Genomic DNA, 17784 nt, shown 5'->3' on the forward strand with positions numbered 1-17784 from the left:
GTCCCAGCCGAAAGACACCTACCCCTGTCATAAATCCTGCTGAGACCGGCGACGGCAAGAATGTCCTCCCGCAAGATGTAGTTAAGATTCGGGAGCCAGCTAGACGGCAGTTTATAATTATCCTCCCGAGCCAAAAACCACTGGAGGAGATCCACGTAGTGCTGATGGTTCCGATCCGGAGCAGCCACCCCCACCATATCAGGATCAGGCCTCACGAACCACTTTGGAGGGCGATAGAAATTGGGGTGCTTCGGATCCGTCGGCACGCGAACAAGCAACCACTCCGTCTTCCATTTAGGGTCGGAGCTGAGGTAAGGGTATGCCGTAATGTAGTTCGGCTCCCCTCTCCTTTGGGACTTTTTGTTGATGATGGTCCACCAACCATACCCATCACCCTTGGAAGCATGATTGAAAGACACATCGTGGAGATCCCTAAAAACGGAGACAGAACAGGGAAAGTTAACAAAGTCGCACACCCATCTAAATCCGATGATGTGCCTCATAGACTTGGGTGTAAGTTGGGCCAAACTGATGTTGTACGACACCAGGAGCTCGGAAATGAACGGATCCAAGGGAAAGCGGAGGCCGTTCTCCAAGTGATGAGTGTACACAGAGATGAACCCCTTCGGCGGATGAGTCACCCGAGGACGTTCCTGATCGGGAAGTTCACACCAGTACCCCAAGGCATGCTGGATTCCGTATAGCTCCTCGGCCTTCCGATGATAGTTCCCCAGCTTCGCCTCCACTAACCAGTCACCACTGACTGATTTCTCCAACGGACCATCAATCTTGGTGGTCTCATGCAAAATCGGAGCATACTTACCCTTCGGATCAGCTTCAGTCCAATGAACTGGAAACTCAGGGTAAGGACGACGGACACCCGAAGAACCAGCCTTCTTACCAGAAGCAGCGCGTTCAGACACACCAGACCCTCCAACAGCGCCATCTTTGGAGGCGTCCCAACTAGTCGAGCGTTTCTCCACCGGCTTCTCCGAAGGCCAGCCCCTCGAAGTTTTCTGTACCCTTCCCGAAGGCACATCCTCCCTCTCACTAGAAGAGCCAACGACGAACTTACTTTTGCCCTTATTCTTTGCCATGGTTGCAAATTCTCGGTCTAGGGTTTAGATTGAGGAGTAGAGGAAAGAACGAAAAAGTAAGGAAAATTCATAAACAAGTTACCTTTTTCCGAAGCGGAATTCGCCGACAAAGCGAATGACACAAGTTCCCGAAGTTTAAAGCTGACTGAATTCCGTATATCTGAAGAAACTCGAAAACTGCGATCGCCGGAAAAAGAGAGGAAGTTTGTTTAAAAGAGAGAGAAAGTAAAAGTTTGAAGGAAGCTTTGCGCCCAGTATTTATAGAAAAAAAAGGCGCATCAACTTCTTTTCAACCCACGATCTCCACGACACAATACAAGTCCCAACACTTGTCATCAATGCAAATCATCCCTTTTCAAAAAAGAGAGGGAACTTTTGGAATTCTGACAGCTGGAAACCCACCCATTTAATTCTAAATGGACCGGGTCTGGGGGGCATGTTGTTTGGGCTCCCAATTGATATTCAATTGGGTCACTAAGTCCAAAGCCCAATGGCTCTAAACAACAACATCAAACCTACCACAATGGCTATTCAGCCATCCATTAAGGCCCAAGGCCCAATAGCAATAAATGACCTATGGGCATTTATTATGCAAACACTATAAATAGGCCGCCAAGGCTCACACCTCAAGGTACGTCCAATTTATCGCCTTAAGACTACTCTTCTAGAGAACTTCTCTCTAGAATCCGAGCATCGTTCTTACTTAGGCATCGGAGGGGCTTTCCTCGGAAACACCCCCGAGGCTAGTGACTTTACTCTTGTGCAGGTGAATTCGGACTCGACTCATTCAAGCAAGCAAGATCTTCAACACATACGAAAGGGCCTTCATTCGAAGCTCATTGTTTCCACCTTTACAACACCGGAACAATAATAATAATAATAATCAATTCATTAACATTTTTTTAGACAAGGGAACTTCATGTACTTTTATATACATCGTACTGAAACTGTTCTCTTAAAAAGGATTGGTAAGTATATTTTGTTTTGTCAATTTTACGAACTATTTTATTAGTTTTCTAGGAAATAAGGTAAAGTGAATCACTACCAAATGAAGTACATGTGTGGAGGCGTTCAAAGTATTTTTCCACTTGCAATTACTCATTCTTATCAAATAATTTGCAATTTACGCCAAGGGATAAAACCATGAGATTGACTTCAAGGGATAGTTTCTACTGGTGAAGGTCGTCTGTTATTTCATACACTGAAATATGAAGTGTCTGGGTGCATCTATGTTAGTACGTAGTCAAACACTATTATACGAAAACTTAATAGAATCACACCTGATATGGTTCTTAAAATATACTACGTAGGTCATTTCAATAAAATTATACATCTATGTAACCATTCTCCATTGATAGGCTTACATCACTCCATAGTTGGATGTACAAACTTGTTTATTGATACAAGTATAAAAATGATGGTGATTTAAATGGTCGGTAAGTATATGTACTTAAAAATTTAGTGTTAGACCTCTTATCTCAATTACTTATACCTCTCAAAAAAATTATTCTATTCAAATAATGGTTATGTCCAGAAATATATCAATTGGGATTAGTGTAAAGCTTGCATGGAATCTTCTACATGGAAATGTTGCTTATAAAATGCCAAAAGAATCGGTTTAAACCAATAAGCAATAATGCAAATGTATGAATATCAATTTTGTGACATTACTTTTATCAATAGTGGTGGTAATTAATTAGTTTTAACTTAGTAAGAGGGAAAATTAAAAATGTTGAATGTATGATTTGATAATTATATTTTGACTAAAGAATTAGATTACATGTTAGTACTTGATTCTAGAAGTACGCCATATGTTTTATAACCATATTTATAAGAAAAGGCTAAAGTATATCAGGGGATAAGTTGAACTTGCAATGATATTTCACCTAAAGTTTGATATAAACCTTTTGGCGTAAATTATTGCACCTTCACGTATTCTCCGGTTGATGGTATATTAACTTTGTTGTAAAATTGACTGAACAACGACATTTGTAGTTGATTGTATTGTTGTTATTAATAAATTTAGCAGGATTATACTTATATAGGTATCTCGTGCATTAGCATGGGTACAAACTAGTTTCTTAAATAACTAGTTATTGACTTAGGCGATATCCTTATATTACATAAGATTAAATACTTACTATACTCTACGCAATTGTGGAATATATATACTACATCCGTTTCAAAATGATTTTTACACTTTCCATTTTAGTCCGTTTCATAATGTTTTTTACATTTTGCTTTATTCCATTTTTGGACATGAACATTTACTATCTTATCCTTCTTATCCCACAATATTTACAATTGTCCACACACTTTTTCTTACTTTATTCTTTTTTTTTTCTTAAATCGACCGACTTTTTTCCGCAAAAACCAAAAAAAAAACCGTATTGTTACTGCGTATAGCTCGAAAGGGTGAATATTGAATAGTGAATACCAACATTGATCCATATTAGATAACCTCAATTGGGGCGGATGCGGTGCGGCATTCGTAAAATATATACGTGTAATCCCTTATTTATGTAGTAGATTTTCCATAAGACCGTCTAATACATAATACCTCAGTTCTGGTATCAACATTAAAATATATAAATATATGATGACAAAATGTAACTATTAAAATAAAAAACTATTTTTTTTGGTGTAAATTAAAATAAAAACTATAACTACTTAATTGGAAATATAACTAAGAAAAACATAACTATTATCAATGCACGCTTAACGATTTGATTAAAAAGTAGAACGTTTTATGCTTCACATTTTATATTAGTATATTTTAATAATTTTAATATAATACTGATTATGGGATTGAAAATATTCAAGTTTTAAGTTGTAATTATTTTTTTTCTTTTTTTTTTGGGGGGGGAAGCCAAATGAAACAATTTGCAAGGGATGACGGAGGAAGGTACCACTAGTCCACTACCACTTAAGCTATACTCGTATGCGTTGCTCTTTGCCTCTTTGATAGTTTGAGTAGTATAGCAATTTAATTTTCAGGGTGGATTAATCACTCGTATTCTTTGTTACTTTAATTAGTTAAAGCATAATTGAGTAACTTTTTGTTTGTATAGTCGATATAATTGGTTTTGATATTGTCATTGAAATCGAATAGTATAGGCTCTAAAATGTACTACGTAGTAATAATGTGGTGCACATTACATCATTTGTACCTTTATATTCTAATATATATAGATCTTTTGTTCACCATTACTTTGTATTTATCCCAAGGGAGTAAGGGACATATATAAAACGTAAAATAATGAACCCCTCCTATATTGTCTCTTTACAATAATGACCTTACCCCTCCTTCTATATTGTCCCTTTACAATAATGGCCATATTTAAGGTTTATTATCTTTCTTCAAACACATTCTTTAAAGAAAATCGTGGAGTGGGGGATTAGAGAAGGGATTTTATAGTCTTAGTATGGTTAGGCGAAATGTATAGGTAATAGCCATTGACCTGAACTTCATTTTTGATTCCTACTATATACGTCATACAATATTTTAACATTTTTCGGACTCTCTAAAAGTAAGGTAAGCTCGTTTGGTGTGGTGTAAAACGTATTCGGTGAAAAATGATTTTTCATGGAAAACTTTTTCCAAGTGAAACACAATTTCAAAATAGTTTTTCTTTGTTTGGTTACTTAAAAGAAAACTAATAGAAAAAAGAAAATGGGAGAAGATGGGTGAAGATTGAGGGGGGGAAGGGAGAGGGAGGAAAGGGGAAAAAGTGGAAAAGTGGTTTTCCTATTTTTCAAATGGAAAAAGTTTTTTCACATTTGACTCTTTGAGTAATTGAGTGAGTTATGGAAAATTGTTTTTCATCATTTGCCAAACCAAATAACGTAAAATGATTGAAAAGAAGAAAATCGTTTTCCATAAAAACGTTTTACATCCTAACAAACGGAGCCGTTGTATTTGGCCAGATTTCTTGAGCAATTTCTCAAATGATAAAACAAAAGTTGGGCCAAACAGAGAGTTTGTTAGATGTAGAAAGAGTTTCACTAGAAGCGCAAAACTTATTCTAGTTAATCTAATATATATATATATATATATATATATATATATATATATATATATATATATATATATATATATATATATATATATATAGGAGGTATATTTGCTGAAATATTAGAGAGCCACCTAGGATTACTAATGGTTTCGGCCAATGAAAAATAAGATTTCTAATTTATTTTTGAATTAAAAAATCGATTGCCACGTAGATAATTAATTAGGTGCCACATAAGTATTTTAATTAATTAATTACTAATATATACAACTCCATCTAAAATCAAACACTCTAATAATACAATTAAAAAATAAATCTAAGATAAAATTCATTCAAAATCAAATACTGATCTAAAATAAAATAAATAAAATTCAATTTAAAATCAAACATTAATCAAATATTAGAGCGCCACGTGGAAATGAAATGGTTTCGGCCAATGAAAAATAAGATTTCAAACTTAATTTTGAAATAAAGAAGTCGAGTGACACGTAGATAAATAATTAAGTGCCACGTTAATATTTTTATTAATTAATCATTAATATTATGCATATACAATTTCATCCAAAAACAAATATTCTCATAATTTTTTTAAAAAAAATCTAAAATAAAATTCAATACAAAATAAAAAAAATAATATAATCTAATATATAAAAGTGGTATATACATAGGATTTTTATGTAAACATAACAATTTAATAGAATCCGTGCATCGCACGGGATAAAATCTAGTTGATGTAAAAGCAGAAGCACAAAATTGGAGATTTTATCAATTGATTTCTCAAGGAGCCGTTTTCCTACTTTAATGAAATTGTATAGCCAAGCAATTCTACCAAATTTTTTTCATGCCCCTGTTTTACATTAATTTTATTTGTGAAGCAGTTTAATAGGAAAAAAATAAACAATTACCGTTACTAGTTGTGAAACCCGGCCGTTACCCGGATTGTACGATAATATTTTATGCATTGGAAACATAAGAAATATTACCAAGCTCTTTTAGTCTATGTTTTTTTCTTCCTCAAAATAAAAAATCAAACAATACTAAACTAATCTACTTAATACATAAATTTTGTATATGTATAGTGTAAGATATAGAGAGTAACATCCCGTCAAAAAAAATATATATATACAGAGAGTAACATTCTTGGGTGAAAATCTCTTTACTCGGCAAATCCAATAAGCAAATACTATTATTTTTGAACAACTCCTCTTAAAAATCTAATAAAACTCAAAAGGAAAACAACTCAAACGTTTCATATTAACACAAACCAAGATGTTTTGTGCAATGCTTATTTATGATTTTCAAATCATAAATATTTTGATAATTCTTCTACTTAATATGATTATCAAAAATAAATTCATACAAATCATCCTTGAAAAATTCAATTACAGAAAAAGCAGGGTATGGCTACCTACAAAATCAAAACCAATGCTTAGGATTAATCTAATTATGATAAATAAAATTATAAAAACTATAATAAACTGAAAAGAATAAAATAACTTAATTAAAATTAAAAATGAAAATACATATTGCTAGAAATGCTATGCTACAATTTGCTCCTTCGAAACTGTTTGATTCATCAACTGACCTAATCCAGCCGTTGGAACCTTCAAAATTTACCATTAATCCCTTAATTGGAGCCTTCACATTTTACCATTAATCCCTTGGAGGCCACAAATACTACTATTTCTACTATGAATATGGTGGACGAACAAAGTTTGGCGGTTGAGGACATGAATCTACCGAAAAGAAAATTGAGTTTATATACATTGATAAATCAATATTTTATTTTTCTCAAAACTCTATCTATTTACTTTTTTATCTTAAAATATTATGAACTAAATTTAATCTTTTTACCATATTTATCTATTTTCTATTTTTTGAAAAATAATTAATATTCGATTTTATGACTGGACTTTCCTACATGGACGCTCCCAATGCTTTTGAAAAAATTCCCCTAATAAAATTATCATTTTACCCTAATAAAATTATAAATTATCATTTTTCTTTTCGTACTCCAACGGAATTCGAACTTGATTTTTCTTACTCCTTCCCCAACGCAACTGCTTTAGAAGTTAAGATCTCGATTCACTCCGTATTAAGGTGGAAATGGAAGGAGTGGGTGGCGGGAGCTAAAACAGGAGAGATAAAGATAGATAAAAAGACACCATTTAATAAACGAAATTTTCATGAAATGTCTCGAGGTTTGACTTTATTCGCCAAATACCCTCGTAGTTTCAGGTATTCGCCATATACCCCTGAGGTTTCATTTTCTTGCATGACTTACCCCTGTCGTTAATTAAGTGACAGTTAGAAACTGTATTTCACCATATACCCCTGTATTTCATAAACTTTATTTCACCATATGCCCCTCTGGTTTCTTATGCTTTCACCATATGCCCCTGAAGTTTGACTAAATTTCATAAATAGCAGCTTGTTCGATAATCAGGTGCTATTCGTAATTGAAATGAAGAAAAGCAAAATTTTCAATCCATTTTTGCTGACATTTATCGCCGTCGTCGAAGTCCCCTTCGATTCTCTCAAATTCCGATCAATAGACGACGAAACTGAAGGCGGTGAAGATGGTGTTGACGAAGAAGAAGGCGTATTTGAAGTATCTGTCTCTTGCGTTTGATTGTTAGGTATCCGGCGAGCGCGCGTGATGGCGATTATGATGGTCGTTACTGATGTGGAGCTTCCGTATAAGATGCTTCATATTTGACATGTTTGCTTGGTCGTTGGAGCTCGAGCTTTACATTAATGGCGATTCTTGAGAAAGAGAGAAAATGGAAGAAATCTGAAAGGTTTTTCTATTCAACTTTCGGGGGTTAATAGAGCACTAACGTCGACTTAACGTTGTAAGCCATTAAGGGTCAATAAGGGTATTTCATGCACGAAAAAATAACCTCAGGGTTATATGGTGAATATCTGAAACTACGAGGGTATTTGGTGAATAAAGTCAAATCTCGGGGACATTTCATGAAAATCCATAACGGAAAAGTTAACGGAAAATGGTCATTGAAGGTATATTGTGCAGGTTTACAAAACCTCATGGGTATATGGTGAATACCTGAAACTACGAGGGTACTTGGTGAATAGAGTCATGCTCAAGGGAATTTCATTAAAAATCCGTTTAATAAATTATTGTACACTTGGTTTTTAATAATGTTTAGGACAATTTGTCAAATACAACCCAATAAAGTTGTCTCTTTGTCAATTACAATCTCAAACTTTTCAGATTTATACAACCTTAAACTTTATACCTTACTTTAAATTACAACCCCGACTCGAGTCATTTGACTTTCCACGTCCTCCAATACACATAAATATCACTAATTCTACACGCATAAAATTATAAAGACCCACATGACTAATTGAGTAATTGACTATATTATTCTTATAGGCTAATGATAATTAATGGTCAAAGTTTTTAAAGTTTGACACCAAAAAATTACAATGGGGCATCTTTTAAGGACGGAGGGAATATATGAGTTACGAATATTTAGAAAGATTTGAAGAAGTCTGTAGTGGGCCTTGGGCTCATGGCCCGTTCATAGAAGGCCTACTAGTTGGATTAGAAATCCATCAAAGCAACGAAGATATTTGCCTATCTGGTTCTATCAAATACGGGAGAGTACGGAGTAGATCTGCCCAAATAAAACGCTAATTATATGTTGAACCAATACGCACCGGCCCAGCTTGAAACAAAACCCAAAACACCCTACTTGGCCTGTTCTATATTTTCAAAAGCTAGGCCCAGACATACCCCTAAATACACGTGCCATTGTGTTGTACTTACGTGGAAAAATCAAAATTCGGTTAACATAATGTGTTTTGTCGTGTAGGGTTGTGCCTTGGCGTGCTTGTCAAAATGCGGCCTACAGACCAATATGCATTGTAATGTGTCGTGCCAACGCAATGTCTTATTTAGCATTAGTTGCTAAAGGGCACGGCCTTTGGCACGGACACAAGCACAAATGAATCAAGTCGAACCCAAATCAATTAGACCCCTTTTATCATGTTACTTGGTATGTGATAATCCTACATTTTATACATTGTGTGCACCACTAGTTACGTATAAGTTTTTTTATGTTCTCTCGACTCAGATATGCAATAATATTATTGTACAATCGTCTTACATTTGAGGTTAATTTTTAATTAGGGGTTAACTTTGTAACCTGTTTTGATTATTTTAGTTTAGTGAGAAGAAGCTTTTAGGGGTAAATTTTTTAAAGGGTAAGTAATATGATAGATTGGGCCTAATTTTTAAAGGGCAATTTGTTATTAAAAAGTACACTTAAGTTCCATGTCCGGGTAATATTTAACTACTAGATTAGGTCTCGTGCATGCACGGGGATTTTTAAATTGTTATTTGACTATCTTTTTATTGAATATTTAACTGATATATTCACCTCTTACATCTATTGCGTAATTAATAGATCTTGAACATACTCATTTTATCATATAACATACAATTTTCGCTCTAGTACATATTATATACGGTTTTTTCATGAAATGCCCCCGAGGTTTGCAAAAACGCACCAAATACCCTCGCGTATTTTGAATCACATAATATACCCCTATTTTTCCGTACTGTTCATGAGATGCACCTTCAGTTAACAGACGTTAGTCTGCCGTTAGTGGCGTTTTACTATTTTGCCCTTAATACATGTTTTTCGACATAAATTCCAAAAAAAAAATCTCAAATTCTTTCTCTTTCTCTCTCCTCTCAGATGTTCTTCCTCCTGCTCTCTAGTCGCCGACGGCTTCCGATTTCCACTCTCTGGTCGCCGGCGGAGGTCGATCTCGGCCCAGGGTTCAACATCCTCGGTTGCACCGTCGATTCAGTGACCCAGTCAACTCTCCATCTCCTCCATTTCTGGCGACGCTCATTCCAAACTTTCCAAAGATTGGAAACCACTGTTGCTCAAACCCAGCAGGAAATTCGAAAAATCTGGATTAATTCTTGAATTCTTCGAGAAAAATGGATTCTCAAAAACCCAGTTGGAGACTTGGAGGAATTGGTGATACGTGATCCTCGTGTTCTTGCTTCTGATCTTAACAGAGGTATTAGGGTAAAATTCGAAGGAATTAAGGATTTAGGTTTCTCAAATGATGAACTGGCCAATCCATTGTGTGCCGCTCCGGCCATTTTTACCCTGCCACGGAGCAATACCTCAAGTGCAACGGGCCATCAACCCGGCACCCTTCAGGCACATAAACAACAATCAAATCAGGAGCACCAACCCCATTAAGAGACCAAAACAAATCACCTTCAAAATTTGCCACAAATTCAAACACTCTTTTTACAATTCCCTCAGAAGATAGCTTTGCCAAGCTACCAACATACACACTCTCGGCTAAACCCGATAACCCGGATAAAGAATCAATTGAAGATGATTTTGACGAAATTGGGTGTTTTGATTTGCGATTGAATGAAATTCGAGAAGTTGAGGGTGTTGGGAATTGAGAGAGTGAGTAAAATTGAGCGGAGACTGTTTGAAGAAAATTGGGAGTCAATGTAGAAGCAGACATTGATTATGGTGGTGGATTTCCAGAATCGAATTCTAATTCTAGGATTTCCAACTTATTACTAAGATAGTATGAGCACTTAGTTAAGGAATTCCCTGTAAGTGTTGTTGTAAGTGTTGTTGATCTGAATATCTTTGATAAAGTGGCTCAATTTTTGCAGCCTTTGTGTTTTAAGTAGCTCAATTCTGTATGTACTTCTCTGAGTCCGCCCTTATTGTTTCTCCAATCTCAGTCCAATTTGTGGGCGATTATTGTGAATGGAAGTAATTGATTTTTCGAATTTGATTGTTTGCACATTGATTCTTATTTTGGCGGTTGTAGAACAATGGAGTGCACCGGAGAAAATGGATCAGGAAAACAGAAGGAAGGGATGGAGAGAAAAGAAAAAAAAAAGGCAGTTTTGATATTTAGTGCAACTTAGTTTACAAATAGGTGTATATTATGCATTAAGTTTATAAAAAGGGGTATATTGTGAATTATAAACACGACTTAACGGAGGACTAACGGAAGGTCGGTTTAGGGGTATTTGGTGCAAACTTGGAAAAAAATAGGGGTATATTATGTGAATTGAAACACGCGAGGGTATTTGGTGCGTTTTTTCAAACCTCAGGGGCATTTCATGAAAAAACCGTATTATATATTTTATAATTTTTAATATGATGGTTTTACCAAAATATTTGATATGCTTAATATGGTAATTTGAACAAAGTATTGAGTAAGAATATTTTCTATTATTGATATGATGATCTGACTAAAATATTGCTAAAATTTTCTAATAATGTAATATTTCATAATCCTATAATTTTTCACAAATTCTTATTTACAATGGGTGTACAATAAATATCATACACCGGAGTAAAAGTTAACTCAAAATGCTTAAAAGTTAAGCATATATATGTAAAAGTTATCTATTTTTCAGTGATAATTTTTTTCATTTTAGTAAAACTTATTTCTTCAAACTAACTAATAATGTATAAAATTAATCACTTAACCCTTTAAAATATTTATCTATTAATTTTTTTTTACTAATATAAAAGTTAATCAAAACTAGGTTAAAGTTACAAAAAAAAAGGGTTAAAGTTATCTTGGTGTACAATAAATTTATTGTACACCTTGTGCGCACAAGACCTTTTGATAATTTTTTCCATATATAAACATTTATACAAAGGGAGAGAAAATATAAAAGAATAAAGTAGATATGTTTTTTTAAGAAATGAGTTTTAGTGGGAAAATTTTACATCAAGAAGTGACATGTGTTATTCATGGTGTCTGTTTTAGTATAATGTAATAGATTTTAAGGATAATTTTACCAAAACCTTATTATATTTACAGTAAATTGCCTAATTTTAGCCCCAAATAACTTTCCTTACAATAAAAATGTCACAAAAGTTCTATCATTTCTTACTATAAAAATGTCACAAAAGTTGTATCATGAATCATCGATGATAGGAATAGGGGATGGTAGGTCTACTTCGTTATGGTATCATCACTGGGTCGGCCCGGGGCCGATTTATAAGTTTGTGGAGGGGGATATTCCGGAGTCTAAGGCCCACTGGTTTGTTTGTGATATTATTAAGAATGGCTCCTGGTCTCTTGATAGTATTAAACATATTTTACCACATTCTTTTTATGACCTAATTCTTGCCACTCCTCTGTCAGTTAATGATGGTCAACAGGATTTTGTTAAATGGGCCCACACTAAGGATGAAATTTTTAGCATAAAATCAGCTTATCATTTACTAATTAATTCTTCTGAGAACAGTTGTAACTTTGAGAATGTTTTTTCTTGGAATAACTTGTGGAAAATAAAGATCCCTTTTAAATATCGAATGCTTTTGTGGAACTGTTGTCATGGGATATTACCAGTGGCTCAGAATCTTGCTGTTTTCCTAGATTATATTTCTCCAATTTGTAGCAGGTGTAGAATGGTTTCTGAGTGTCATTTGCATTTATTTAGGGACTGTTGGGAATCTGGAATTCTTTGGAACTATATCTTTCAAAGGCTGACTGTTGCGAAAACAGTTAATTTAAACTCTTTTTTTAATATTAGTTGCTGGAAGGATTGGCTGCTTTTTAATTTATCTCAATCTAGGGATTGGAGAGTTATCTTTTGCACTGCATTATGGCATATTTGGAGGGCTAGGAATAGAACGGTTTTTGATCTCAAAATGATGCGAGCCTTTTCAATTTATAATAGTTTTTATGTCGATTGGATGGCTATAAAATTAATATTGCAGGGAAAGGGTAAAGAAAAAATGAGGGATTGTGCAAATGTGGAGCAGCTTTGGATAGCACCACCAGCAGATTATCTAAAGTTAAATACGGATGGAGCTTGGAAGGGGCTTTCGGAGGCTGGTGGAGGTGGTGTCTTCAGAAGGAGTTCTGGAACTTGGTACTTGGGGTATTCAAGCAAATTCAATGTTGTGTCTCCTTTAGCAGCAGAGCTTTACGCTATTAGGGAGGGTTTAATTATGGCAGTTGAACATAAAGTGAGTATGTTGCAGGTAGAAACTGATGCTCTTTCCTTGCTTACAATGATGAAGACTATTGATGATCACCATCACCATGAGTTATCTCCAGTGTTGAATGATGTTGCAAGTCTTCTGACTAGATTTGAAAAGGTGGAAATCACTCATATTCCAAGGGCTCGAAATATGGTGGCACATTGCTTGGCTGCTAATTCACTTTCAATGGCAGTTGGGCACAAAGTTTATGTTGAGGCTCCTCAGTTTGCTAGGGGGCGTATCTGGCGGACTTACAAGGTTTGGTGGTAACGATTGAGAGTGCTCCAGGTGTTCGTGGTGTTCGTGAGGTGATTGATCTGGAAGCAGAAACAATGGTGGCAGCTTCTACCTCAATGACTTCAGAGATCCAGTTTGGCTCTATTCCAATTGTTGTTTCAATCCCAAGGGGCAATCAAGAAGGTAAAGGAAAAGGAAAAGAAGTGGAAGGTGTGATTCGGGTTGCAGAAACAAGCAAGAATGCAAAATAAACTGGTAGATGGTATACAGATACCCAACCTGGATTTCAATTATAGTTCGACTTAGTTCAGTGCTGCTGGGTTCTGTTCGGAGGCCTTATAACTTTTGGTTGTACAGATATATCGAGTTAGGGCTTAATTATAGATGTGTTTGGGCGATAATTTTTTGGTATAGTAGCTCAGTTGTTAAAAAACTCGGTATAAGCCTTAGGTCATAATTATTAATAAAATTGTCTCCGTTTTTGCGTTAAAAAAAAGAATCATCGATGATGAGGCGGTGAATAAGTGTTGTCACTAAATTACAATGGAATCAGAACTTTTTATGAGCACATCATTAAAGTAATAATGAGGTCTCCATCAAATTGCAAAAACCATTAGCGGATCTAACACTTCAACAAACTATTTCAAACCAAAATACAAAACCATTAAAACCCATTTCTCAATAATCACTACACTACACCATAAACTAATGTATCTAACTGATTGTTCAACTAAAGTTGTCAAAAACAAATGAATTTTGACAAAAAATTAATTCTAAGGTAGAATTTTTACAAAAAGTTTTAGTGAATTTTGAAAGATTATTTGCCACATTTAAGGGGAAAAAAGAAGGGATATAATTACACAATTTATTAAACTCCATCACACTATCTCTACATTTTTTTGTTGGTGTGTGAAAGAGGGGCACATACATGATACAACCCCAACACTATACATTTCTATAAAGGTAAAATACACGAGGGAGTTAGACGAGTTTCTAAGATCTTAACAAGACTTAATTAGAAAGTAAAAAAAAAAAATTGTACATACTCCCTTAATACTTCCCTACCTATTGAGACCTCAGCTCTTTTCCAATCGTTTTCATTCTTTTAGACCAATAGGTTTTCGTAACATTTATTTTTCAAAGAGTTAAAAAATTAAAGGCGTTCTTGAAGCAAATTGAAAATGATTGAAAATGATACTAGGCACATTTTTATATTCACATACTTTTTTTTACTTCAAAAAATATTTTATCCAATATCAATTTCTTATACGAAGTGGTAAATAATACTTCGTATATTAATACCACACTTTCATCTTATTTTAATAAATTCAACTCATCCTCCTGAAACTACATGCAGGTCCAACTGTATCTTTTACTAATTAAATAAGGAAGAAGTATCACATATACCTAATTGACAAATCTCTCATTAAGATACTAGTTAGCAAGTATAATGCACGGTTTCATTAAAAAAATATTACTCCCTCCGTCTCTTTTTGTTTTTTACGTTTGACATTTTTCACGCATTTTAACGATTAATTAATTTGCATCGAGATTCCTCAATTTTTTTTAATTTAAACAAGACAATTACGTTTATTTATAATTTTTTCACTTTATCAAAATTCTGATATTGGGAAATGAGAAAAATTTAATGTCCCAATGAAAAAATGTGAGAGATTAAATAATTCAATGAATTTAATTGGTTAAAATAATAATTGGACACAAATTTTGATATAATACTAAGTCATTAATGTGATAATATAAAAGGAAATGTAAAGAACATTTTGAAATACCCAAAAAGGAAAACGTAAAGAACAAAAAGAGACGGAGGGAGTAGTTTATTCTAATATTACAATAAAGGAGTTGTATTTATAATTTTATATGCAATAAATAAAAGGAAGTCTCCTAGTAATTTACACTACATTAAATATTTTACAATCAATAAGGTGAACAAAACATGATCTTAGTTCAATTCAGTTCAAGTCCAATAAACTTAATCCAACTCCAATAATTTCACTTCATATACATCCAATTCAAAATAAAATGACCTAAAAGTCGGTCCATTTTACCTAATTTATCATGAATTCTATGTACAAATTCCACATTTCTGCCAAGTTTCACTGAATTTACCTAATACTCCCCTTGTTCCTAAATGTTATTCTCATTTCCCTTTGGCACACTTGCTAATGCACATTTTACATCGTTAATATCTCTAATTATGTGTTATCAAAAATTATAAAATTTTCATATTGTTAAAGTACTTATTGAGACGAATCAAACAAGACTTCATATGACTTATGTTTTTTCTTATCTACGGAGTATTGAACATAATTTAAAATATTCTCTTCCATTGTGAATAGTATCCAGATTCCAAATGGGAAGAACATAAGGAACAGAGGGAGTAATAAAAAAAGAAAATAAAATTGTTGACAAAAGATATTTTGTCATAAATAATATTTTGACCTTATTTATATTGAGAATATTATTTGTAGATTCACAAATAATTAAGGGGCTAATGACAAGTACACCTCCTTTTTGTTTGTTCTTCCCATGTGATCTTCCCTTGGAGGATGTGCGAACTCTCTTCTGGCTCTGCACTCACACTCACAGACCATTTGCCTCACCCAATTTCTACCAATTATTTCCCTTCCTTTTTTACTCTCATTTCATTCCATTCCATTCCGTTTTTCCATCCATTTCTCTGTTTTTTCTTTCTCTTCCACCAATAAATCTTCTTCAAAAATCTTCAACTTTTTTAAGTTACACAGAAAAATAAAAACAACCCATTTCAAATCAAGCAAAAATAATTTGTGGGCATTACAAAAACAGGATAAAAAGAGTGAAGATTCTCCCAGTAAGATCTCTACTAACAAACTCTGTTTTTGGTTTGATTTTGAGTGATTAAATTAGATGAATATTATTGTTATTATGAGCAAATGACGATGAAGTCACTAAGCAGGATTGGAATCGGGTTAAGTGTAGTATTTACATGTTTATTATTAGCATTAGTTGCTGAAATCTACTACTTATTATGGTGGAAAAGGAGAGTAATTAACAGAGAGATTAAGGATAATCCAACAAGAACAGAGTTCTTTACAATATGTTGTTTGAAAGAATCTCGCAAATCTTCAGTTTTCGACGCTTCGACAAGAATCGGAAACGACGAAAACAACAAACAAGATTACTCGGTAAAACCATTGGAGGAAAACGGTGTTTTGGGGGTGGAATTGATGCTTACAGGACCACCAAGGTTTCTGTTTCCAATTAAAGAGGAAACAAGGGAAGATTTGGAGTCTGAAGATGGGAAATCAAGAGAAGGGAAAAGGAGTTTAAGTGATTTAATTAAGAATGATAATAATGTTGTTAGTCCTCAATATTTAACACCAATTTCTTCACCATTTTTGACACCAATGGGTTCGACCCATAGTAGTCAAAGTGGTAATGGGTATAACCCGTTTTATGAAGCTTCAAGTGATGCTGAGTTTAATAAGATTGTTAAGCTTTCGCCGCCGCCTAAGTTTAAGTTTTTAAGGGATGCTGAAGAGAAATTGCAGAAGAAGCTTATGTTGATTCAAGAAGCAAAAATGGAGGCCAATGTGAATAGAATTAGGGAGGAAGAAGATGAAGATAATGGGTCTAATTTGATTTCGATTATTGTTGATAAGAATAAAGAAAATGGGTCTAATTCTTCTTCTTCAGAGGTAATTTCTCAATCGAATAGAAAATTTAAGAGTTTTTTAGCCATGTAATTAATATGTGGTGATTTTTTTTGTTTGGGGTTGTTTTGTAATTTTCTACGAAAATATAATTTGGGATTTTTCTTAAATCTCAATGGTGGTATTGTGGGGATGCAAATTTTGGTTATGGTGCATTTACCTACAATTATTTTGTTTTCTTTTTTATTTTTCTTTTAACTTGTGAGAATTAGGGGAAAAAATTGTATCATACACTTCTTTGATTCCACAATATTTTGACATCTTTGGCAATCAACTAACCATTAGACTCGTTCGCTGCTTGTATTGGCGGTTTGTATTAGTTATTTGTGTTACTCTGTAGTTGTTTAAGTCTGATTAATAGTTAATTGTATTAACTGTATATGAAGATTTGAATTACGAGTATTTGAGAAATTAGTTGTTGTTTATGAGCTACGAGTAAGAGAGCACAATACTTTGCCAAATGTATACGGAATATCATTTTAGAGGTATTCTCGAAAAAGCTACTCAAACTAGCCTTTTCATTTTGACGAAGACTAAAATCCAATGCAAAAAGCGTTAAGAAAGCTAGGCTTTTCATTTTAGGTCCAATATATTTAGATATAGTTTCAATCAAGTCTTATACTAACTTTCAATTAGTTTCAATCAGTTTATGCTTTTTCATCGTACGAGACTTGAATTTATATGAATTTAT

The 17784-nt window shown here is 33.9% G+C and overlaps 1 protein-coding gene across 1 annotated transcript; it reads left to right on the forward strand.

Moving 5' to 3' along the window:
* Window positions 1–15895: 15895 nt before the first annotated feature.
* Window positions 15896–17353, forward strand: LOC110798479 (uncharacterized). Its single transcript, XM_022003657.2, has one exon. It carries the CDS (start codon window positions 16314–16316, stop codon window positions 17124–17126), a length of 813 nt encoding a protein of 270 aa, XP_021859349.1. The 5' UTR covers window positions 15896–16313; the 3' UTR covers window positions 17127–17353.
* The last annotated feature ends 431 nt before the right edge of the window (window positions 17354–17784 follow it).

Source organism: Spinacia oleracea, chromosome 1 (genome assembly GCF_020520425.1).
Source record: "Spinacia oleracea cultivar Varoflay chromosome 1, BTI_SOV_V1, whole genome shotgun sequence".
Taxonomy (NCBI): domain Eukaryota; kingdom Viridiplantae; phylum Streptophyta; class Magnoliopsida; order Caryophyllales; family Amaranthaceae; genus Spinacia; species Spinacia oleracea.

Bases quoted from the DNA above. Each gene is read 5' to 3' on its own strand.
- LOC110798479 (XM_022003657.2), top strand. From the start codon at position 16,314: ATGACGATGAAGTCACTAAGCAGGATTGGAATCGGGTTAAGTGTAGTA.